At 48.7% G+C, this 26,587-nt stretch overlaps 1 protein-coding gene across 3 annotated transcripts in view; it reads right to left on the bottom strand.

Moving 5' to 3' along the window:
• Positions 1–25,369, bottom strand: part of lrrc8c (leucine rich repeat containing 8 VRAC subunit C) — a 52,804-nt gene extending 27,435 nt beyond the window's left edge. Inside the window, exons 1-3 of one of the 3 annotated variants that reach the window (XM_038793784.1) lie at positions 24,973–25,369; positions 10,732–10,773; positions 5,075–5,217 (exon numbers count right to left, since the gene is read on the bottom strand). In XM_038793784.1, coding sequence (XP_038649712.1) covers positions 5,075–5,217; positions 10,732–10,744 — 156 coding nt within the window. In that variant the 5' untranslated portion in view covers positions 10,745–10,773; positions 24,973–25,369. Of the gene's footprint in view, positions 1–5,074; positions 5,218–9,850; positions 10,215–10,731; positions 10,774–24,972 lie in introns of those variants that run through there. The other 2 variants (XM_038793785.1, XM_038793786.1) reach the window with 2 other exon arrangements.
• Positions 25,370–26,587: the final 1,218 nt, after the last annotated feature.

Genomic DNA, 26,587 nt, shown 5'->3' with positions numbered 1-26,587 from the left:
GAGAACGTGCAGACTCCGCACAGACAGTGACCCAGCGGGGAATCGAACCTGGGACCCTGGAGCTGTGAAGCAACAGTGTTAACCACGGTGCTAACGTGCCGCCCTAGAGGGCACAATAGATAACATGACTAATCGGCACCCTTCGTATTCAGGCTGTGTACTCCGGGAATGCTAGTTAATCTCAGCAGGTCTGGCAGCATCTGTAGGGAGAGAAAAGAGCTAACGTTTCGACTCTTTGTCAAAGCTGACTGCAGGTGCTGCCAGACCTACTGAGGATTTTCAGCATTTTTTCTTGTGGTTTCAAATTCCAGCATCCGCAGTAATTTGATTTTATGCATCATCTGGGATCTCATTGCTGTCAGGCCTTTACATGTGAGACTCCTGGACATCCACTCTATTAATTTTGAACGATTGCAGGCTATGGTGCCTGGCCCCCAGTTTATGGCACGACAGAAAGTGAGGATGATGCCAATCAATAGGACATTAGCAGAATGGAGGACAAGAGGCAGCTGAAATTTAATAGAGAAATGTGAGATGATGCAAGTTTTGAAGACGAACTAGGGAAATTCAATATAGACTTAATGGCACAGTCCCAAAGAGCGTGCAGGAGGAATACCTGAGGTTCATGTGCATGGATCTTTGAAGGTAGCAGGACAGATCGAGAGAGTGGTTAAAGAGAGAAAAAAGAAAGATGTGCATTTATATTGCGCCTTTCCATGACCCCTGTATGTCTCACAGTGCTTTGCAGCCTTTGCATTACTTTTGCAAAATGGTCACTGTTGTAATGCAGCAGTTGTGGCAGCCAGTTTGCAGACAGAGGAACTGTCACAAACAGCAATATGACAATGAACGTCTGTGCGGAGTCTGCAGGTTCTCCCCGTGCCTGCGTGGGTTTCCTCCGGGTGCTCCGGTTTCCTCCCACAGTCCAAAGACGTGCAGGTTAAGTGGATTGGCCATGATAAATTGCCCTTAGTGTCCAAAGAAGGTTAGATGGGGCTATTGGGTTAAGGGGATAGGGTTGAAGCGAGGGCTTAAGTGGGTCGGTGCAGACTCGGTGGGCCGAATGGCCTCCTTCTGCACTGTATGTTCTATGAAGAGCTGACTTGTTTTTACAATGTTGATTGAGGGATAAATATTTCCACGGCTAACCAGGGATAACTCACTTGCTTCTCTTTGAAATGGTGCCGAGGATTCAACAGTCAGATAGGCCTCAGTTTAACTCATAAAATCAACACCCCCGGCAATGCAATACACCCCCGGCAAAGCAATACACCCCCGGCAATGCAATACACCCCCGGCAATGCAATACACCCCCTGCAATGCAATACACCCCCGGCAATGCAATACACCCCCGGCAAAGCAATACACCCCCGGCAATGCAATACACCCCCGGCAATGCAATACACCCCCTGCAATGCAATACACCCCCAGCAATGCAATACACCCCCGGCAATGCAATACACCCCCGGCAATGCAATACACCCCCTGCAATGCAATACACCCCCGGCAAAGCAATACACCCCCGGCAAAGCAATACACCCCTGCAATGCAATACACCCCCGGCAATGCAATACACCCCCGGCAATGCAATACACCCCCGGCAATGCAATACACCCCCTGCAATGCAATACACCCCCGGCAATGCAATACACCCCCTGCAATGCAATACACCCCCGGCAATGCAATACACCCCCGGCAATGCAATACACCCCCGCAATGCAATACACCCCCGGCAATGCAATACACCCCCTGCAATGCAATACACCCCCTGCAATGCAATACACCCCCGGCAATGCAATACACCCCCGGCAATGCAATACACCCCCGGCAATGCAATACACCCCCTGCAATGCAATACACCCCCGGCAATGCAATACACCCCCGGCAATGCAATACACCCCCGGCAATGCAATACACCCCCGGCAATGCAATACACCCCCGGCAATGCAATACACCCCCGGCAATGCAATACACCCCCGGCAATGCAATACACCCCCGGCAATGCAATACACCCCCGGCAATGCAATACATCCCCGGCAATGCAATACACCCCCTGCAATGCAATACACCCCCTGCAATGCAATACAGCCCCGGCAATGCAATACACCCCCGGCAATGCAATACACCCCCTGCAATGCAATACACCCCCGGCAATGCAATACACCCCCGGCAATGCAATACACCCCCTGCAATGCAATACACCCCCGGCAATGCAATACACCCCCGGCAATGCAATACACCCCCTGCAATGCAATACACCCCCGCCAATGCAATACACCCCCGGCAATGCAATACACCCCCTGCAATGCAATACACCCCCGGCAATGCAATACACCCCCGGCAATGCAATACACCCCCTGCAATGCAATACACCCCCGGCAATGCAATACACCCCCGGCAATGCAATACACCCCCTGCAATGCAATACACCTCCAGTAATGCAATACACAACCTGCAATGCAATACACCCCCTGCAATGCAATACACCCCCTGCAATGCAAAACACCCCCGGCAATGCAATACACCCCCTGCAATGCAATACACCCCCTGCAATGCAATACACCCCCAGTAATGCAATACACAACCTGCAATGCAATACACCCCCTGCAATGCAATACACCCCCAGTAATGCAATACACAACCTGCAATGCAATACACCCCCTGCAATGCAATACACCCCCTGCAATGCAAAACACCCCCGGCAATGCAATACACCCCCTGCAATGCAATACACCCCCTGCAATGCAGTACACCTTCAGTAATGCAATACACCTTCACTGGAATTTCAGCCTTGATGTTTGTGCACAAGCTCTGGATTGGGACTTGAACTCGGAACATTGCAATTCAAAGGTGGGAACACGACTAACGCAGCAAACTATATCGGGTTCATGTCTTCATAAATAGGGGTATTGAGTACAAAAGCAGGGAAGTTATGCCAAGCCTTTTTAAAGCTCTGGTTTGGCCACCATGAAAGTATTGTGTCCAGTTCTGGTCACCATACTTTCGGAAAGATCATAGAATTTACAGTGCAGAAGGAGGCAATTCGGCCCATCGAGTCTGCACCGGCCCTTACAAAGAGCACCCGACTGAAGCCTACGTATCTACCCTATCCCCAAAACCCAGCAACCCCCACTTAACATTTTTTGGACACTTTAGCATGACCAATCCACCTAACCGGCTCATCCTTGGACTGTGGGAGGAAACCGGAGCACCCGGAGGAAACCCATGCACACACGTGGAGAACGTGCAGACTCCGCACAGACAGTGACCCAAGCCGGGAATCGAACCTGGGACCCTGGAGCTGCGAAGCAACGGTGCTAACCACTGGGCTACCGTGCTGCCCTGTGTGAGGATGTGAGGGTCCTCGAGAGGATGCAGAGGAGATTAACCAGAATGTTTCCAGGGACGAGGGATTTTAGCCACAGGGTTAGGTTGGAGAAACTGTGTTCCCCTTGGAGCAATGGAGATTGAAGGAAGTTTTAATAGCGTGTGCAAGCTTATGGTAGGTTTGGATAAGGTAGGCATGGAAAAACTCTTTTGGACAAGGCAACACTGATTTAAAGTTTGGGAAAGAGATATAGGGAGGAAAAATGTTGCTACGCGGTGAGTGGTAATCACCCGGAAACCGGTGGCTGGAAACGTTACAGAAGCAGAGACGATCAATGATTTCAAAAATAAATTGAATGGGCACTTGAGGGATATAAACCTGCCGGGTTACGGGAATAGAGCGGGGAAAGAGGATTGATTGGATTGTTCTCCAGAGAGCTGTCTCCATAGGATGAATGGTCTCTTTTTGTGCTGTAAAGGCTCTAATGCAGGATTTATTTTTCCTTCATTCAGGAGGTGAGTTGGAGGATGAGGCAGTTTCTTAACGACTGGGCGATTTTCTACCCTGAAGAGAAACATCTTTCTGGCCCCTATTATCCTCTCTGCCAAGCTGCCATTGTCAAGCTCCAACTTTGCCCACCTTCGCCAGTATTTCTGGTACCTGTGCTACAATCTCAGTGAGGTGGCATGGGTTGATTTTTGCTTTGAGCTATTTTGAGTGGTCAGCAGTTGGTTGGAGAAGTCAGTATGGGACGCGATCCATTCAAGGTGGTTGGTGGGTTGCCAACAGGAAACCCATCCCCCAAAAGGCAACTTGCCGGTGTGAACAGGCTGAAAGATGGTTTGAGCGGCCGATTGTGATGGGTCCACAGTAGCACCTTAAAGGGAGACCTCCAATTGTTGGAAACACACAAAGCCAGCAGACAGTGTGAAGAACATATTGTAGCAAATATATTCAATTTAGAAGCCTTTAAGGTTCAATACACAGAAACAAATGTAAGGGAAAAACAGTTAATCAAATCTCCATCCAGTTCTCATTACAGGGAAGGACCCCTTTAATTTTCGCTGGAAATGGCTGCCTTCTGATTTGCGTGGCAATTTAGCGAATCCAGCAATTTGGTTTCGTCAAGGCCAGCATGGTGGCGCAGTGGGTTAGCCCTGCTGCCGCACGGCGCTGAGGTCCCAGGTTCGATCCCGGCTCTGGGTCACTGTCCGTGTGGAGTTGCACATTCTCCCCGCATCTGCGTGGGTTTCGCCCCCACAATCCAAAGATGTGCAGGGTAGGTGGATTGGCCACGTTAAATTGCCCCTTAATTGGAAAAAGTTAATTGGGTACTCTAAAATTTTTTTTTAAATTGGTTTTGTCAATTATCTATATAACCACAAGATTCCTACAATGCAGAAGGAGGCCATTCAGCCCATCGAGTCTGCACCGACCCTCTGAAAGATCACCCCACCGGGGCCCACTTCCCCGCCCTATCCCCGTAACTGCACCTGACCTACACATCTTTGAATACTAAGGGGAAATTCAACATGTACCAGTCCTGCACTTACTTGGACTGTGGGAGGAAACCTGAGCACCTGAAGGAAACCCACACCAATACATTGCATTATTTTGGTCCTGTCACCCCCCCCCATCCGCCCGCCAATTTAAAAAAAGCAAGCAAGGACGTGGCAGCGTGAATATCGCCCTAAGATGTGGGAGCGAACAAACAGTTGACCAGCTGTGAGGTCTCAGGAGACATACCTGTAACGTGCATCCAAACACTCCAATCATCAACATGGCGATGGCTAGGTAATCGGTAAAAACGTCCCACCATGGTTTCAACACTCTAAATGCAGGTTGATGGTCAGTAAACTGCTTAAACTCCGTGACTGGAATCATAGTTCCTGCCAAAATAAGATGAATTTAAGTAAATAATTGAAAATCAGGGGAATCAAGAGCAAACCCATATTTGTTAGTTGTTAAGTGAAAGTCGTACAAACGTTATCAAAGCTGAACTTGCGCACTAAACCTTTGAGCCATAAGTTGGTTGTGTTCGGTTCCAAGAGCTCTAATGATTTGGAGATACCTGTCTCATTCTCATTCTGATGTCTGCCGTTTAATCCAAGGATTCTCCCTATGCTGCTGTGTATACGGACTCCGGAAATGCATACGGTTTTAGTTTAGGCAGGTAGCATGGTCAGCCCAGGCTTGGAAGGTCGAGGGACCTGTTCCTGTGCTGTATTGTTCATTGTACACATATGGCTGTATCACCCACATGTACTATCGTCCATGTAAAATCTATTACGGTGAATGAACCTATCCTAAACCCCATCAGATGAGGTCTTAGAAACACAGAAACTTGGAAAATAGGGGCGTTAGTAGGTGACCCGGCCATTCGAGTCTGCTCCACCATTCAAAATGATCATGACTGATCCTCTATCTCAATGACATACTCCCGCACTCTCCCCTTATCCCCTCAGTGCCTTTCGAGTCCGGAAATCTACCTATTTCCTACTTCGATATATCCAGTGACTTGGCCACTCTCTGGGTGAAGAGATTCCTCCTCATCACAGTCCTGAATGGTCTACCCTGTATCCTGAGATGTGACCCTTTGATCTAGAACCAGCCCCCCCCCCCCCCCCCCCCCCCCCCCCCACCCTGTCAGAGGTTTGTATGCTTCAATGAGATCGCCTCTCATTCTTCCAGGTTCCGGTGAATACAGGCCCAGTCGACCCAGTCTCTCCTCGTCCAACAAATCTGCCGTCCCAGGGAGCATTGTGGTGAACCTTCGCTATGACCAGCTGCTAAAATAATTTCATGCTTTCAGAAGTTCATAGCCTGGGTACAGACAGGGTCAAGTTAATACTTTACACTTCAATGGTAGTTCATTGATTGTGAAGTCATTCCCAGTGTGCCGAGGACGTGGGTAACAGTTCTTTCTTTCGTCTTGGCAAGTTGCCATGTGAGAATTTCAGAGTTCACCAGCGTTGGTTCACCAAATTAACCCTTCTTTACTTTTTCGACGCACGGTATTAAAATAAAATCTTCATTTAGTTTTTACGTGGGTATGGGCAGCAAGGTAGCACAATGGTTGGCACTGTTGCTTCACACGCCAGGGTCCCAGGTTCGATTCCCGGCTTGGGTCACTGTCCGTGTGGAGTCTGCGCGTTCTCCCCGTGTGTGCGTGGGTTTCCTCCGGGTGCTCCGGTTTCCTCCCACTGGTCCCGAAAGACAGGCTTGTTAGGGAAATTGGACATTCTGAATTCTCCCTCAGTGTGCCCAAACAGGTGGCGGAATATGGCGACTAGGGGATTTTCACAGTAACTCCATTGCAGTGTTAATGTAAGCCGAATTGTGACACTAATAAAGATTATTATTATTATGGTGCTTTTAATTTATGCTCCTTTTGCTGCACGGTTAACAAATAGTTAAAAGGAGGTCTTCAATTTTAATTTGGTCGCACCAACTTAATGAAGCTGAGGAATGCGGGTAATTAAGTTTGCTACGCATTGCTATTTCTCCGTTTGCCACAACAGTCATCCTAGGTCTTTCTGAATGTGTTGGCCAACTTGGTGCAATTTGTTCCACATTTTTTAGTGCTGTGTGCCTATATCTATTAAGAAGTGGATTGGAACAGTCCAGACTAATTTCCTGCAGCATCCTTACAGCCAGCAGACTGTTAATCGTTAGTAATAAAAGCTGAAAATGCTGGAAAAACTCAGCAGGTCCGGCAGCGTCTGAGGAGAGAGAAACAGAGTTAATATTCTGAGTGCCAAGTGCAATATGCCTCTTCTGCGGAACTCATTCGTTTGTATGTCAACCTGGTCCCAGATTAAAGACCTCTATTGTACCCATTGGTTTGGTAGTATGTTCCAGTTTTCTCAGGGAGTCTGAGTTGCTGTGGAAAATGGCACCTTTTTACACACATATTGTCGTCCGGATTGTGGAGATAATAGTAAAAGTGGTGGTAGAGATTCCAACTTTCATTGCAGTCACATGACTGGCCAGGAATCTCTCACGCATTAACTACCTGCCACTGGTGTGTGCTTGCAGGTTAATCACAGAATCACACAGTGCAAAAGAGGCCGTTCGGCCCATCGGGTCTGCACCTGACCAGCCTATCTAATCCCATTTACCAGCACTTGGCCCATAGCCTTGAATGTTATGGCGTGCCAAGTGCTTTTTAAAGGATGTGAGGCGTCCCGCCTCTATCGCCCTCCCAGGCAGTGCATTCCAGACCATCACAACCCTTTGGGTAAAAAGGTTTCCCCTCAAATCTCCCTAAACCTCCTGCCCCTCACCTTGAACCTGTGCCCTCTCATGGCTGACCCTTCAACCAAGAGAAGCAGCTGCTCCCTATCAACTTTCCATAGCCATCCAAGGACACTACCTACTGCGCACAAGAGCTTCTCTGTTATGTTTTTTAACAACACCAATTCCTCTGTTACTCTACATTCTGGAATTGAGTGCATCATTTTTCTGACAGAGAGCAGCATCTTATTCCATACAGGTGTTTCCTCTTGTTGCCTTTTAGATTTCAGGTTTTCCCGTCTCTCTCTCTCTCCCTCTGTCGATTGCCACAGTTGGCTCCCATTCTGTCCATCTACTCAATGGAAAAACGTACTTCAAACTGATCAGCCATGGTGAAGAGCAAAAGAGTGAAACAGATGAGACAAACTAGAGGATGAGATTAGCTGGTGTTAAGTGTGGATTTTCAAAGCCTGTAGGATGTAAGGGGTAGTACAAATGGGGGGCTGTTGGATGCATTTGGAATGATACATGTGTTGCTTAAGATAAACAAAATGAAGGTTGTTTTCCCATCAAGCCCTTACCCTTGATAATAGAAAGGAGAGAGAAGAAAGATTATGATAAGCCTTTTCTTGTATCCTGTCCAGGTTTTATTTAGAATTTAGAACAGTACAGCACAGAACAGGCCCTTTGGCCCTCGATGTTGTGCCGAGCAATGATCACCCTACTCAAACTCACGTATCCACCCTATACCCGTAACCCAACAACTCCCCCTTAATCTTACTTTTTAGGACACTACGGGCAATTTAGCATGGCCAATCCATCTAACCCGCACATCTTTGGACTGTGGGAGGAAACCGGAGCACCCGGAGGAAACCCACGCACACACGGGGAGGACGTGCAGACTCCACACAGACAGTGACCCAGCCGGGAACCGAACCTGGGACCCTGGAGCTGTGAAGCATTGATGCTAACCACTATGCTACCGTGCTGTTTATGAGAAAGATATTTGGAGGGTCTCTTCTGATACAAGAGTCACAGCCATCTCTCGGCTGGTGGGCTCAACGGCCACACAAGAATTAGTGAAGGTGCATTCATTCATAGGGGCTGGTTCAGCACACAGCTAAATTGCTGGCTTTGAAAGCAGACCAAGGCAGGCCAGCAGCACGGTTCAATTCCCGTACCAGCCTCCCTGAACAGGCACCAGAATGTGGTGACTAGGGGCGTTTCACAGTAACTTCATTTGAAGCCTACTTGTGACAATAAGCAATTTTCATTTCATTCGACAAGAAGAGTAAAATCTTGGAACAATAAAGGAAGAAATCTAAAATTTCCAATTGTGGGCTGAGGAGGTAGTACAGCAAGGAATATCCAACTGTATTGCTTAAAAAAAACATTTTGTCAAAGCTTCCTGTCCTGTACTCATCAGGCCAAAGAACAAAGAAAAGTACAGCATAGGAACAGGCCCTCCCATGCCAATTGAAGAATATTCATGTCAGGGGAAAGAACAACTTTATACTGAATGAGAAGACAGTGCTGGTTGGTTGGTCTCTTCAAATTGAGTATAAAGTTATTCTTTCCCATGACATTGATGTGATTGACCTGATGAGTGCAAGACAAAAAACATCGACAAAATGTATTTTTTCAGAAATACTCAAGTTCGGTGTCACCAAACGATGATTTGTATATCAATGGATGGAGCCATCAGAATCAGAGCTAATATTGCAGGTTGGTCTTGAGAATCTTAGAGAAACTGGGCCTTAGGAGGATTAGAAGAGAGAAGATTCTAATTGTTCCACTGCGGGTCATGGAGCAGCTGATCTAGTGATTCAGCCAATGCATTGGGAGGAAGAATTTCGAAGCACTTGACAGCTGCTGAACTGTAGAACTGAAGAATGGACCGAGTCGGATGTTGATCAGCGGAGGCCGTCGATATGAAGAAGGAGCAGAATGGTAAAGTCCTTGGAAACCCTTGAATAAAGATTCCATCAAATACAACATAGCAAGGGCACTTTCAAAGGAAACAAGATAATTGTGAACATTGATGTGAGACTATTCAACGGTAATTTGTTCGTCCAAGCAGAATGCTAGATTTTGTCACATACGTCACAGATGAACGAATGATTTGCAGACATAACCAATAGCAGGATTCCACAGATGTGTAGCATTGGTAATAAGAGCATGACCAGAATGCCGAGAATGAAACTCATACCGATGATGTGGAAACAGACCAGAACATTCAAGGTAATGAATTATTGAAGAGTTAGCAGGAGCTACTGTCGGACGTACCAGTGTAAGGGTTAGAATGTAACAGTTAATAAGTTAAGAAGGACAACTGTTGCCCGGACATGAGTAAAATTCCAAGGAAGATTTGAAAGGCTGATTGAAGATGGCAGGTTATTGACAGTTGCATGTTCAGGAACACATTACTTGGATATATTGGGAACATTCCTTTCAGGATCACTTGTCTTATTGGAAGCCAGAGAGACGATGATCTGGGGGAGCTTGCAGGGTTACATCTTGATGTTAGTCATACTGGCAGAGAAAGGAGTGATGGAAGGAAGTTCACATCATCACAATTAGTGTTGCAGGAGAAAGGTAAAGACATTCATGAGCACCAGTCCATGTCTTGCGGCTCTATGACGTGGTGCATTAAATCCACCGCCCCGGTTTTTAAAATTCCATTTTTGAATGTGATGCCTCATGGGTGTTTATAGACTCTTGAGAGCCAACGTCCTTTTGTGCAGGAAGTATATTCGACTCTGGAGTGCATCACAGCTGAAGCTGACCCTGTACTCGCCCAACATCCCCGCTCACATGTAAACATACACATGCCAGAAAAACAGAGATCCAGAAAGATTACCACCTTCCTACTTCTTCAGAGCACCAATTCCCAGCTAGTTTGATTTTCCCGAACTCAATGCAGGTCAGATTAGTCTGGGATGTTCAGTACCGTACACCCCACATTTACCCCCTGCAGTAACAGAGCAACAGTTGCCTCTGCGGTGGTCTTCATTCCCACCCACTGTCACTCATCAGCATTCTTGCATAAGGGCCGGGGGAATTTCGGTATGTGTGTTTCGCAGACATCTATTAAGAGTGCTGTTCTTCCTTTCTAAAGGGTCATGGATATTGTAGCATGCACAACGAAAACAGTCACAGGTACGCACGTGGGACCGACATCTAGCGATTAGGAGCAAATGGTTTCCAATCTGCCAAAAAGAAAATAAATAAATAAATGAATAAATGCTTGAACTATTCGGTAATTTGGATTCAGAAAATGCATCCACAGTAAATTGTCTGAATTGGAAACTCATGCGTTTAGGCACAAAGCATCTCTCTGATGGATCATCTTTTCTTCCAACACTAAATCAACTGGAGGAAGCTACTTTACAATTCAGGGATCCGAGTGTCGTCGTCAAACATTCCCAAAATCAATATAAGATGGTTAGATGCAGAATAAAGCTCGTTCGACTCTGGTTTGAGATGGTTGGGACTTATTTCATGTAAGCACTACTAAAGGCTGGATTTCATCCAATTGGCTCGGCCTGCAGTTGAACTCTAACCCCTGCAGAGACAGACCAGTTTCTAACCGTCAGCGCCAACAAGACCCACTCGACTCCGGTGTTAGTAACCCCAGTTTGTTTGCAATTTAAGTCATCGTTCACACTTGCCTACGGGGGAAGGATTGCTTCTTGCGGCAGCAGCAGCAGCAGCAGCAAAAAAAAGAGGTGGTGTTTAATTCTATGAATTTTCTTTTTTCAAGTCTCCAGCACGAAGACCTATCAAAACCTGCAAAACACAAAAGGGCAAATGTCTCGTAAAGCTGCTGGAGTGCTGGAAAAATAAACAGCGCAATAACAAAAAAACCCAGCTGACCTCTTCTTGGCTCAAACACAATTCAGATGCAAATGTATTTATAGATGCATCCAATGCTGAGAATAGCCAAGATCTGACCTAATTTTTGCAAAGTCGCACATCGTTAGAGGATGATACAGCACGGAAGGAGACTATTTGACCCAAAGCACCTGTACCAGATCTTTGGAATGGCTACCCAGTTTTCCCACTTCCCTGCTCTTTCCCCTTAACCCTGCTATTTATTTCCCTCTGTCAAATTTTAATCCAATTCCCTTTTGAAAGCTATTACTGAATTTACGTCTGCGAGCCTTTGAGGCAGCGCATTTCAGATCATAGCAACTTGCTACGCAAATGTTTCTTTCTCCTCACGCTGTCTCTGGATCTTTTGCCAGATGTTTGTGATTTTGAATATATTTGTCAAGGGGGCGGCACAGTGGCACAATGGTTAGCACCAGGACCCGGGTTCGATTCCGTTCTCCCCGTGCCTGTGTGGGTTTCCTCCAGGGGCTCCGGTTTGCTAAGATTAGGTGGATTGGCCACGCTAAATTGCCCCTGAGTGTCCAAAGATGTGTTATGGGGATAGGGTGGGATTCCTAGGCAGCAGATACCTAGGAATGCCACCACCTGGAAGTTCCCCGCCAAGACACTCACTCACCATCCTGTTTTGGAATGCCATTTCTGGTCAGCTTGGATCTTATGCGCCTTCTTGTGGAGACCATGCATTGGCTTCAATTTGAATTGAATTGGTTTTTGGAGGAAGCAATGTGATGGATTAAGGTTTTGCCCTGTCTATGCTGCGCATCGGATTTGTAACTTTAAAGATGGGATGAAACAAAAAATTAACAAATTAAATATAACACAGAGGAAGGTCAAAGGGATATTGTGAGAATGTGCACAAAGTTACCAGTTTGAATTGGGATGCAGCTGACCTGCCTAAGCAATGGGCGGCACAGTAGCACAGTTGTTAACACTGTTGCCTCACAGAGCCAGGGACCCGGGTTCGATTCCCGGCTTGGGTCACTGTCTGTGCAGAGTCTGCATGTTCTCCCCGTGTCTGTGTGGGTTACCTCCGGGTGCTCCGGTTTCCTCTCACAAGTCCCGAAAGACGTGCTGCTTGGTAATTTGGACATTCTGAATTGCCCCTCTGTGTACCCGAACAGGTGCCGGAATGTGGCAACTAGGGGTTTTTCACAGTAACTTCATTGCAGTGTTAATGTCAGCCTACTTATGACAGCAAAGATTATTAATTAAACTCAATTCATAAACAGCATGAAAAACTATAGGCTCTGGATTCAAGTGTGTCTGAATTAGACAAGCAAGCCATTAAAATTCACCTACCATAAAGGTCTACGCGAGCTGAACACATCAGGATTAACAGACGAAGAGCTAAAGGGTCCCCAAAGGATATGGACTACATTGGAAGACTGGTTCAGAGTCAGGTTAAACCTCTGTATTCATCGACTAGAGTTCATGTCATTTCGACAACTGCCTGCAGAATCCATGAAGCATTTCGTCAGCGGGTGCAGAGGTAAGGGTGGGCACTGTGATTTTTCAAACACAGAGCTAGCCCAAAATGTATAGCATCAAAAACTACTCAAGGACGGAAGCAGTCGTCGCAAGTCAAGAAAGCTTTCAGGTATTAAGCAACCCAGGTGGAAGATGTGGCCTTCTGCATGCACCAAAAAATTACCAGATTTCCATCAACACGGTAGAGCATGTGCCTTAGTTCATGACCTAACATCAAAATATCTAGAATGTTTCGACAAAATTGGTAGCCTCATGGGTGCTTCAATGTCACACTTGTAGGAGAATGCAAGCCCGTCAACTGATCTGGCATATTTTGCGCAATGCAAATGCCAGCAGCTACAAGCATAAATGGTGAACTATTATACTCTACAGAAACTGAGGAAAACCATAACTGAATGATGCTGTGATTCAATTCAGAATGTGCAAGAACAAACAAAACCATTTTGGCTTTACCAGGATGAGCTAGTCATCTCCTGGACATGGTAAAGCAACATTTCAGGATCATAGAATCATAGAATACCTACAGTGTAGAAAGAGGCCATTTCGACCCATCGTGTCTGCAAAGACCACCCTACCTCGGTCCAATCCCCAGCCTTGTAACCTCACCCTAAGGGGAAATTTAGCACGACCAGTCAACCTAACCTGCACATCTTTGGACTTGTGGGAGCAAACCGGAGCACCCAGAGGAAACCCACGCACACACGGGGAGAAAGTGCGAAATCAACACAGACAGTCTCCCAAGGCCAGAATTGAAGGCGTATCCCTGGCGCTGTGAGGCAGCACTGCTAACCACTGTGCTGACCTTGTGACCTGTTATTCTTCAACAGCTTAATCACACACATGGGCATAGATTAGACAAGAAGACTTGCAGGAGAAACAGTGTAGTGTATTGGCTGGTTACAAACACTGACATTGAAGTCAGCATCAAGAAGAGCACTTGCCAAGTCAACACAAAGAACCGTAGTTTCCACATGAAATTCCTCCCTATCCTTGGTCAAAAATTGCATCTGACGTCTTTCATGCGCATGGAACTAACTTCATCACCATTGTTGACTATGTTACCAATGACCCGATTATTCGACAATAGGTCAAGCACAAAAGTTGCCCGCAACCCAAGTGCCATTTTGAGTTTATGGGTGGGATTCTCCCCTACCCGGCGGGGCGGGGGGTCCTGACGTAGCGGAGTGGTGCCAACCACTCCGGCGTCGGGCCTCTCCAAGGTGTGGAATTCTCCGCACCTTTAGGGGGCAAGCCCTCACATTGAGGGGCTAGGCCCGCGCCGGAGCGGTTGGCACCACGCCGACTGTCGCCAATATCGGCAACAACGGCCTTTGATGCCCGGCGCCGGGGCTGGCCGAAAGGCTTTCGTCGGTTCGCGCATGCGCTGGTGTGTCAGCTGCCGCTTCTCTTCCGCCTCCGCCATGGTGGAGGCCGTGGCAGCGGCGGAAGCAAAAGAGTGCCCCCACGGCACTGGCCCGCCTGCCGATCGGTGGGCCCCGTTTGCGGGCCTGGCCACCGTGGGCGCACCCCCCGGTGTCCGATCGCCCCGCGCCCCCCCAGGACCCTGGGGGCCCGCTCGCGCCGCTGATCCCGCCGCCACCAGAGGTGGTTCAAACCTCGGCGGCGGAAGAGGCCTCTCAGCGGCGGTACTTCGGCCCATCACGGACCGGAGAATCGCCGCAGGAGCCACGCCGATCGGTGGGGCGTGAATCCCGCCCCCGCCAATTCCCGGGTGGCGGAGAATTCCGGCCACAGCGGGGGCGGGATTTACTCCGGCCCCGGGCGATTCTCCGACCCTGCGGGGGGGTCGGAGAATTTCGCCCTATGTGTGTCTAGAGAGATCATTACCAAATTATAGGTGAGCCAATTTAGAATATGTATGAGAAGTGGAATATAAACCACACTACTTCTTCTCCTCATTACCCTAGATCTAAAGGCCTAGCTTAAAAAATCATTCACACAGTGAAATCCCGAATTCTCGACTAAACAAGATCTGCACATTACAATGTTACATGTGAGAGCGACACCTTTAAGAGTGTTATGACTAGCCCTCAGGTGAGGTGCCCCAAAGTTGTTGATCCGGATGGTACCCCTTAATTTGTCACTGTCCAGCTGGGGTACCCTCAAATTGTTACAAACCCAAGTGAGGAGGAATGATGGGTCATCCAAACCCATCTGTTGGTAGTAACACAATTTAATCTAAAATGAATCCCTTTTCACGGATAATTTTCCCAGACCAAATAGTTATGTTTTAAAAGAAGCAAATTTAACCAGGCTTCCTTGAGGTAAAGTGAGTTTGTTAATTGCTAAATGCAACAAAATGGTAAAACGCAGTCATATACATTCATATATATTAGAGGGGCAAATTGAGTTCAAAGTAGGTAAACATATTTTTAAAAGTACACGGAACAGTCCGTGATTTGTGAGGAGTTGACGATTGAGCATTGCAGCCGTTGCAATTCGAGATTCCAGTGAAGTTGACCAGTAGGCGAATAGTCAGTTTCGGGATTTTTAATAGAGTTGACTTCAGCAGGCGAATAGTCGGTTTTGTGACTCCAGTGTTCTACAGTTTGGTTCTCTTTGCTGTGGTCTTTTGCCGAGTCAGCTGGCTTCCATGGTCAGAGAGAGAGATTCAAGTTACACAATTGGCTATTTTCAGGGGCATTGTGTGTGTGCTTGCTGTTTTGTGTACTGTGTCAAAACTTCCTGCACTTCTTCTCGCAGGCCAATTTGTACCAATCTACCTACTCTGGCCCACTCAACTTTCCCAGAAAATAGAATGCAACTTTTAAAACTGCAAAAGATGATAAACGTGGAGATACAATACTGCCAAGTTTAGAGTTGGGACAAAACGTTTGCACCCATGGAGCGCAATTCTCCCCCCCCCGCGCCGGGTGGGAGAATCACGGGGGGGCCGGGCGAGTCCCGCCACGCTGCCCCGGCACCCACACACGATTCTCCCACCCCCCCAAAATGGCACGCCGAGATTTGCAGCAGGCTGCTCGGAGAATCGCCACTCGCCGTTTGTAACGGGCAAGCGGCGATTCTCCAGCCCGGATGGGCCGAGCGGCCTGCCTAATACATGTTCATGCCGACGCCAACCACACCTGGTCGATGCCGGCGTGAACAGCGTGCAAACGTTGCGGGGGCGGCCTGTGGGGGGCGGGGGGTGGAGGGAGGATCAGGCACTGGGGGGGCACTCAAAAGGGGTCTGGCCCGTGATCGGTGCCCACCGATCGGCGGGCCAGCGTCTCTGAAGGACGCACTCCTTTCCTCCGCCGCCCCGCAAGATCACTCCTCCATTTCTTGCGGGGCGCCGGCGGGGAGGACGGCAACCGCCCATGCGCGGATTGGCGCCGGCCAACCTGCGCATGCACGGGTGATGTAATTTACACGGCGCGGCCACTTAATTTGCGCGGTGCCGCTTTTAGCCCCCTGGGGGTGGGACAATAGAGGGCGAGGAGCGGCCTCTGACGCCAGAGTGAAACACTACAGTTTTCACTCCGGCGTCGGCACTTAGTCTCCCATTGGGAGAATCCCACCCATGATCCCACACACTAACTAAGGCTCTTTACCCTTACTGCAGCAAATGCCTATAATACAATATACCTGAAAGTCCTACATTCCCCACACTGGTTCTAGACTTGCCCGCCATTGGGAGCACCTTCCTGCATCTACTCTGTCTAGTCCTGTGAGAATTTTACAGGTTTATATCAGTTTACCCCTCATTCATCTGAACTCCAGCAAACGTACTCCTAACCGATTCAATCCCTCCTCATAGCTCAGTCCTGCCATCCCAGGAATTAGTCTGGTAAATTCTCTGCACTCTCTCTATAAGCCCTGTATTCGAATCCACTCGTTATGAAACCCAGCATACAATTTGCCTTCTTTTTAAAAAAAATTTAGATTACCCAATTATTTTTTCTAATTAAGGGGCAATTTAGCATGGCCAATCCACCTACTCTGCACATTTTTGGGTTGTGGGGGCGAAACCCACGCAGACACGGGGAGAATGTGCAAACTCCACACGGACAGTGACCCAGAGCCGGGATCGAACCTGGGACCTCAGCGCTGTGAGGCGGTTGTGCTAACCACTAGGCCACTGTGCTGCCCAATTTGCCTCCTTTACCGCCGACTGCACCTGCGTCCTTACTTTCAGCAACTGGTGCACAAGGACGCCCAAGTCTTGTTGTACATTCCCCTCGCCCAATCTATATCCATTCATATAATAATTTACCTTCCTGTTCTTGCTACCAAAGTGTATTACCACACATTTATCCACATTATACTGCTTCGACATGCATTTTCTCATTCAGTCAACTTGTCCAAATCACATTGAATCATCTCTGCATTCTCCACACAGTTCACCCTCCCACCCAGCTGAGTCTCATCTGCAAATTTTATATTTGGATCCCTCATCCAAATCGTTAATATATATTGTGAATAGCTGGTATCCGAACACTGATACCTGTGGTAGCCCACTAGTCACTGCCTGCCATTCGGAAAAAGACCCATTTATCCCTACTCTCTGTTTCCTGTCTGCCAATCGTTTTTTTTTATCCATCTCAATACACTCCCACCAATCCCATGCAGTTTAATTTTACATGCTAATCTCTTATGTTGGACGTTTCTGAAAGCCTTCTAAAAATCCAAATATACCACATCCACTGGCTCCCCATCGTCAACTATACTAGTTACATCCTCGAAAAATTCCAGTAGATTTGGCAAGCATGATTTCCCTTTCGTAAATCCATGCTGACACTGTTCGATCTTGCCACTGGTCGAAGATAGCAAGATGGCCTTAGTTTGAGGTCTTAAAAGGCAGCAGGATACAGATTCATGACGTTGCATCTTTCTTACTTCAGAGTGTGATACTTAAGAACTGTTCAAATATTGCTTTAGTAAGAATTCATGTATTTTTCAGTGGGGTTGCACTATCCCAGGGATGTGCATTAATTGAACCTGCAGTAAGCATATATTTTGTGCTGATGTAAGAAATCCATTCCGTCTGCTTCTGCATTACGGAAATTTTGTAGGGAAATTCCGAGAAATTTCATTTTTCCCTCTCAGTTTTGACTGGGCGGGATTCTCCCCATGCCCGCCGGAAAATGGGTGAGGATCACTCTGGACTTTTTCCTCGAAGTTCCGGGGTGATTCTCCATTTTACAGGGAGCTAGCAGAGCCCTGGGGTGCGTCCCGCAGTTCTGGCACCCCGGCGGGGACCTCCTAGTCAGACTGTGCGGCCGCGCATGCGCACGACGGCTGCAAGCGGGTCCACGTATGCGCGCGGCGGCTCACCTTGGCGCAGGCGCCGGCGACATGCCGGAGCCACACAGTGGGCCCGCGCTGAAGAAGGCAGGTCCCTCTCAGATCGCGATGGCCCGCCGATCGGTGGCCCCCATCGCAGGCCTGGCCACCGCTGAGGCCCCCCCCCCCCCCCGGCCCGGAGTCAGATACCCCCGCCCCTCCACCAGGACCGCCACCGCGGGCGCGGGTCCAAGCTCCCGCCGGGTGACACCACATGTAAACCACGCCGGCGGGAGTTCGCCCGGCCAACCGCAGAGAATGGCCGCGGGGCCTGTTCCAACGGCCCCCAACCGGCGGCGCGGCAACTGCCCGCGTTGGACTGGTGGATCCATGGAAGTGCCATCGTGCCGGATTTCCAGTGTGTACGGCTAATCCCCACCCCCGCGCTGTTCACCACCCCTTAAAATGTTAGGGATCCCTGACTTTAACGAAACATCACCATGCTGTGGGTATTCCTCAGTGCGTGCAGGTGGAAACTCTCTTCCTCAAAAGAATCTTTGAATATTTTTAAGGCAGAGCTAGATAGATTCTTGATGAGCAAGGAGGGGAAAGAAAGGTTGTTGGGTGTAGACGGGAATGTGGAGTTGAACCTTACAGTCAGATCAGCCATGATCTTATTGAATGGTGGAGCAGACTGGAGGGGCCAAATGGCCTTATTCCTGCTGTTCATTCCGATGTTCATACCCAGGTGGTTGGATCTGAAAATTCGTATCCAGTCGACCAAAGTCAAGATACGTTCAAAATTCCTGCCAATCCTATGGCCAAAGACAAAACTGTGCCTAAATATCTGTAAATATCCAAAGGCAAAGACGATGACAAACAGACGCCATGGGGGCAATCTTCTGCCCCCTGCACCTGTAGCATGGACAGCAATGTGGGAACGAAATCCTAGGAGAACGGGGAAACGGGACTCTCGCGGCGAGATCTCTGTTCCCGATTTTCCACACCCCCTCGCCGGTGTCGTAACCAGGCTCACGCCCACAGAGGGCAAGAATCTCATTTTGATACGTTCAATGCATTTACATACAATTAGCAAACTTCCTGTCCTCCCCCCGCCCGCCGCCATATGATCCCCCCTCAATCTCGCCGACATGACATTGCGTTGGCAAGCTTGACAACAAGGTTTGAAAAGCGAGATTTCGTCGAGAATATTACCCCCACCCCCCCCACCCCAGGAGCACAAAGGTAAGTATTGCCCTAGGGAGCGAGGGACATGCCCGAGCAGTGCCCTGGCACCATGCCCCGGCACTGGTTGGCACTGCCAGGGTGACACTGGTAGGTCGGCTCTTCCAGCCTGTGCCAACCTGGGCTGGGGCGGGGGGGGGGGGGGGGGAGAAGGGAACAGGCAGACCCTCTGGGGAGCCTTTTCATTTTCTATGTGACTTCTACCAATGCCATAAACGCCCCTACAAATGAGAATGGGCATCAGAAAGAAGGTTAAATTCCCTTGGAGAGGAGACAGCGTACGCTTACCAGAATGATGCCTGCACTCCGAGGGCTACATTACAAAGAGAGGTGAGACAAACTAAGGTTGTATTCCCTGGAATGTAGAAGGGTAAGGGAAACGGGTAAGTAGAGAGAGACTACTTGCACTGTTTGAGGTGTCTGGGACCAGGGTCATGGCCTAAAGAATTTGAGCCAAAACCTGAGGAGTGAAATTCTAAACACGAGCAGTTTGGAACTGTTTTCTGCCAACAGCAATCGATACGAGATCAATTGTAGACCTGAGATTGGTAGATTTTTGGTATCCAAAGGAATAATGAGCAAAGGCAGGCATACAAAGTTCAATCGCAAATCAGCAAAAATCTCATTGGATGGTGTAACAAAGGCTCGAGGAGCCAATTCAGCATTTTTTGTTCATTTGCTCCATAGAACACATGGAAGCGGTGTCGGTGGAAATATTTCTCTTTGACCGCTTAATTAACCGTGATATAGTTCGTGCCACTAATGACTATTTGTACTTATCCTGGACAACAACCTATATCAGACATATAAATGCCGGTGCAGATAAAGGGGAGCTGGTGGAGTAGTGGCAATGTCACTAGACCAGCAATCCTGGGGTCGAGACTAATCCCCTGGGGCCATGGGTTCAAAGCCCACCATGGCAGCTGGTGGAATATAAATTCAAATAAATAAATCTGGAATTGAAAGCTACTGTTAGTAATGGTGACCATGAAACCAGTGATTGTATAAGCCCATCTGGGTCACAGATGCCCTTTAAGGAAGGAAATCTGCCGTCCTTACCTGGTCTGGCCTACATGTATCTCTGGATCCACAGAGAAGTGGTTGACTCTTAACTGCCCTCTAAAACCGCTGAGCAAGCCACTCAGTTCAAGGGCAAATAGGGATGGGCAATAAATGCCCGTCGAGCCAGCGATGCCCACACCCCATAAGAAAGTTGAAAAAAAAAGATAAGCGACTGTTAGCAATTTCCATAGGTACCTATTACACACCCACTACCTCAAAGTTTATTCCCGCAATGTCTCACAAAGTTTATTCCCGTACCAGCCTCCCCGAACAGGCGCCGGAATGTGGCGACTAGGGGCTTTTCACAGTAACTTCATTTGAAGCCTACTTGTGACAATAAGCGATTTTCATTTCACTATTACCCGCCATTAATTTATTCACCGCAGGTTCAGTTGGAGCATTCCGCAATTAATTTCCCTCGCAGAACTGAAAATCTTTCCTTGAAGGTTAACGAGAGGAAATGGCTATAAAAAGCCTCCAGAACTGCTGTGAGCCATTCTGTCCAGCTTGCTGAGCTCAACAACTTCCAGGTCCATTTTAAAGCGAGATAATAAATACTGAGGAAGTGCCTGAAAAATCGGGGAGGAGCATGGTTTGATAATGTCGGCGTCTGCTGATTTTGCTCACTGAGGCGGGCGGCTGGTCAATTTATTTGTTGACATTGGTGAAGGCGTGCCGGCCTCACCTGCATTACCGGGCACAGCGGGTGGATCGCCACTGGCACGGATGCGCCCGCTGTTAGATTGGGAACAGTAAAACACCTGCAAGACTACATTGTTTACTCGTGAATCAGACAAGCCGGTCCTAATTTGAAGAGAAACTCTGAGGAAACACAATTGTGGGAAATGCGTACATGGCTCTGTGACATTGGGGTGGGGCTGCTATTATGGCTGGAGGGATCAATAGGTTGTGAAAGATTAAGACGATTTGGGCCTATTGCCATTACGCGTGTTACTCGCTTGTGTCCAGAAATCAGGGATCCTTTTAGACTGCACAGTTTGTTTTGTGTTCCAGTTTATTTTTTTCCCCTGGGCACAAGTACGAAGGAAATCCAGGGAATAAGTATAAGTTCCCAGTAATGTTTTTACATTATTTTTAGAAGAACTGATAAGAGCAGTGCATCATATTGACCAGTTTCATATGAACATTCGAATAAATAGCAGGGGTAGGCCACTCGGCCCCTCTAGCCTCCTCCGCCATTCAATACAATCGCGGCTGATCTGATTGTAACCTTAACCCCACATTCCCACCTACCCCCGATAACCTTTCGCCCCCTCACTCAAGAATCTATCTGCAGGGCATGGGAGGTGGCCGCCCATTGCCTGGCGGTGGTATCTTCCACTCCCACCACTGTCAACGGGGAACCCATCGGCGGGACCGGATGATCACGCCGGCAGGGAATGAATGGAAAATCCACCCAAAGGGACTCTGCTTCCACTGCCTTTTGAGGAAGAGAGTTCCAAAGGCACACAGTTCTCTGAGTTAAAAAGACATTCTCACCTCTGTTAAATGGACAATGCCTTATTCTTAAATAGTGGCCATAGTCCGTCTCCCCCCCCCCCCCCCCCCCCCCCCCAACCCCCCCCCCGCCCATCCATGTAGTACACTGTCTTCAACAGAGCAAGGGCGACAGGAACAATTTGGAAATTCTAATAAAAGTCAATCCTACAACATTCTAATAATATACTGATACCAAACGCGATACATTTTACTAGTAGGAAGTGATGACAATTATTTTCTACATCCTGGACAGGTGCTTCCTGTGCCTGTGCATCCATACTGGTATCCTGCCTGTATGAACAAGTTTTAGGTTAATCTGAGGCAGCGTTGCATTGGTGATTTACTGTTCAATATGCTTATTGCACTGAAGTTAAAAGCCCTTACTGCCTCCTCTGCACTCAGTACCCAGCCACCTGAGGGGTCAGCCGTATATCAGTTAGTCATGCACATACCAGAATCAGAAGATTAAGTACACATTGACGCTGATGACACTCAATTGGAGTGTTGCAGTGGCTAAGGTACCAACTTTTGGATGTGACATGAAATGGTCTGCCATCTCAGGCGGAGGAAAACGTTCCCCTGACACTATTTGGAAGAAGGGCAGGGCGTTCTCCCCAGAACTTATCCCTCAATCAACATGCCAAACAAACAGGTTTCCTGACCATTGTCACATTGTTCTTCATGGGGGTTTGCTTGGATGTGTGTTTTCTACATTGTAACAGTGGGGGAGGCGGTGGCATAGTGGACTCGTAAACCAGAAACCCAGGGTAATGCTCTGGGGACCCGGGTTCGAATCACGCCAGGGATGGGCAATAAATGCTGGCACAGACAGCGATGCCCACAGTCTATAGAATCCCTAAAGTGCAGAAGGAGACCATTCAACCCTCCGTAAGAGGACCATACCTAGGCCTATCCCTGTAACCTGCACATCTTGGACACTAAGGGACAATTTATCATGGCCAATCTGCCCAACCTGCACATCTTTGGAATGTGGGAGGAATCCGGAGCACCCAGAGGAATCCCACACAGACACGGGGAGAACGTGCAGACTCCACACTGTCACCCAAGGTCGGAATTGTACCCGGGTCCCTAGCGCAGATGGTGAAATTTGAATTCAATAGAAAATCTGGAATTAAAAGTCTAATGATGACCATGAAATCATTGTCGATTGTTGTAAAAACCCATCTGGTTCACTAATGTCCTTTAGGGAAGGAAACCTGGTCTGGCCTACAATTTAGAAATTCTAATAAAAGTCTAATCAATGTGTTGGCCAAAGCAATGTGGTTGACTCTTGCCTTGCCTTCAAGGGCAATTAGGGATGGGTAACAAATGCGAGCACAGCCAGCAATGGCCACAGTCCATAGAATCCCTACAGTGCAGAAGGAGGCCATTTAACTGCACTGTAATGTCCTATTATTATTATAAGAGCACCCTACCTAGACTTATCCCTGTAACCTGCACATCCTGGACACTACGGGGCAATTTAGCATGGCCAATCTGCCTAACCTGCACATCTTTGGAAACCGGAGCACCCAGAGGAAACCCACGCAGACACGGGGAGAACGTGCAAACTCCACACAGTCACCCAAGGTCGCAATCGACCCCGGGTCCCTGGCGCAGTGAGGCAGCAGTGCTGACCACTGTGCCACCCTCCATGTGGCGGTCATGTGGTGGGAAAGTTGCGAGATAAATGCAAGTCATTCATTATACACTGGCCGGCAAACACGAGTGATTAGTTTTGAAACACAGCAGGAGTTCCCTCAGAACACGACATAGGGGCTGGTTTAGCACAGTGGGATAAACAGCTGACTTGTAAAGTAGAACAAGACCAGCAGCGCAGGTTCAATTCCCGTACCAGCCTCCCAAACAGGTGCCGGAATGTGGCGACTAGGGGCTTTTCACAGTAAATTCACTTGAAGCCCACTTGTGACAATAAGCTATTTTCATTCCATTTCATTTCACCCTGGTGTCTGACACCAGGATGCCCATGTGGCAGGCTTTTCCACCCAGCTCCTAGGGCAGCATGGTAGCACAGTGGTTAGCACAGTTGCTTCACAGCTCCAGGGTCCCAGGTTCAATTGCCGGCTTGGGTCACTGTCTGTGCGGAGTCTGCACATCCTCCCCATGTCTGTGTGGGTTTCCTCCGGGTGCTCCGGTTTCCTCCCACAGTCCAAAGATGTGTAGGTTAGGTGGATTGGCCATGATAAATTGCCCTTAGTGCCAAAAAGATTAGGTGGGGCTACTGAGTTACGGAGATAGTGTGGGCTTGGGTAGGATGCTCTTTCCAAGGGCCAGGCTGGCGCAGACTCAATGGGCCGAATGGCCTCCTTCTGCACTGTAAATTCTATGAAACTGCAAGAGCAAAACGCTGCCCCTTGAACCTCGAATAGAATCATTTGCAAAAGACATCATCCACCAAGGGCAGGGGATGAGAGACATCAGGCGTGGGCCATGTCTCATTCGCCCAATCCCTAAACTCGGGTCGGATTTTAACCGCTGCAATTCTCTCAGCTACTGGGAGCTGTGACTATATGTGACACTGGTCCATGTACGAACAGGAGACACACACGTACATCCGTGCACACACAAAGAGAGGAGATTTAGCTGTACACACACTCGATAACCTCACCCTGTCGGGTTGCCTGCAGCAGACAGCGTGACAGCAAAAAACAAACCCCAGGCGACAGGCTTGGAGATTGGGAACTGGAATAAACGCAGCAATTTCTGTGTCAATTTCCCATCAATATCCCCAGGCGTTCCCCAACACCCCCAACAACAACAACAAAAAACATTCCTCGGGGTGTTACCAACCCAGCAGAATGCGGGGAACCGAGATTATTAAAAAATCCAACATTGTAATTTTCCAGACCGAAGTTTGATACATTTGGGAAGGAGATTTCTGCCTTTGTCGCTTCTCCCGGTCCCCGGCTTGGGGGGTCTAAGAAAAGGTGAGTGGAGGAAAGAGTACTTACATGGACAGAGATATCCTCCAACATGACACAGGCACCTGGGGACATCCGCAGCCTGTGGGAGAGGGGGTAGGGTTTGTGTGGGAGCCAGCAATCCGCTTCAAACATTCGGACCCTGTTGCAAAACGAGGAGGCAGTCGTTCATCGCCAGCCACAGCGGGAAATCCAGAGTTTCCCTGGTGAAAATTCTGCAGTGATGGGAATATCCGCAGGAATCAGGGCGCATGTTTCCTTTCTGCCCCCCCCCCCTCCCCCGATCTGCTTCTGGATTCGGTCACTTCGAGATTGGCCGCCCAGGAGAATTGAGCCCGGTCTTTGCCACCCTCTCTTCTCTCACCTCCCCTTTCCCTGATTTGCCGGATCCGCTGCCTCCTGTCCTTGGGAGTGGGAATGACAGAGGGAGGAGTGGGGTGGGGGAGATTGCACAACGCGTCCTCTCTCTCTCTCTCTGCCTTCACTGTGGGTGTGTGTCTACTGTGCTGATGTACTGAGGGTTCATCCAGAGTCTGTATCATCAGAACTCTCAACAATACGAACCTGGGGGGGGGGGGGGAGACAGGAGGGGGCTGGCAGGGGGCGTGGCTCCGCTCTGCAAAAATGGGAGCTTTTCTTAAAAATGCACTTTTTTCATTCAATATTTAAAAGTGCATTCGACTTGCAAATGACAGAAGGTGCAATCGAATTCACCCAGTCTCCATGCAGCATGTTCCATTTCGAGGCGCCTCAATCCAATTTCAATACCCCCTGTTATGTGCAATCCCTTGTTGGCATGCAGCTGAGGGGTGGGGGGGTTGTGCACCCTTTCCAGTCCCTCTATCTTTCCCCCCTCGCAGCAGTGCATCGCTCCGCGCCTCGTCCGGAACCTTGGAATGTCTGCGACACTCTTGGACCATTGTTTAGCACCGCTGCCTCACCGCGTCAGGGGCCTGGGTTTGATTCTGGCCTGGGGTGACTGTGTGGAGCTTGCACGTTCTCCCAGTGTCTGCGTTTGTTTATTCCGGGTGCTCCGGTTTCCTCCCACAGTCCAAAGATGTGTAGGTTAGGTGAATTGGCCGTGCTAAATTGCCCCTCAGTGTCCAAAGATGTGCAAATTACAAGGATAGGGCGGGGAAGTAGGATTAGGTTGGGTGTTCTTTCAGAGGGTTGGTGCAGATCCAATGGGTCGAATGGCCTCTTTCTGCACTGTAGGGTTTCTATGCTTCTCTGAGAACAAATGTTTGCGCTGGAGACCAGCAAGACCTGGGCAGACTAAAGGTCATCTTTCATCACTTTATTCGACGGAGCAGAGAGAGATGGTGAATTATAAAAAACATTTTTACGGGATGTGGGCTTCGCTGGCTGGGCCAGAATTTGTTGCCCATCCCTAATTGTCCTTGAGGAGGTGGTGGTGGGCTGCCTTCTTGAACCACTGCAGTTCATGTGGTGTAGGTACACCCACAGTGCTGTTAGGGAGGGAGTTCCAGAATTTTCCAGAATCCCAGCGACAGTGAAGGAGAGGCGATATAATTCCAAGTCAGGATGGGAAGTGACTTCCAGATGGTGGAGTTCCCATGTATCTGCTGCCCTTGTCCTTGTCAACGGCAGTGGTTGTTGTTTGGAAGGTGCTGCTTAAGGAGCC

Source organism: Scyliorhinus canicula, chromosome 4 (assembly GCF_902713615.1).
Source record: "Scyliorhinus canicula chromosome 4, sScyCan1.1, whole genome shotgun sequence".
NCBI classification, from domain to species: domain Eukaryota; kingdom Metazoa; phylum Chordata; class Chondrichthyes; order Carcharhiniformes; family Scyliorhinidae; genus Scyliorhinus; species Scyliorhinus canicula.
Note: the sequence above shows the minus strand (reverse complement) of the source record. Positions and strands in the feature narration are given on the sequence as shown.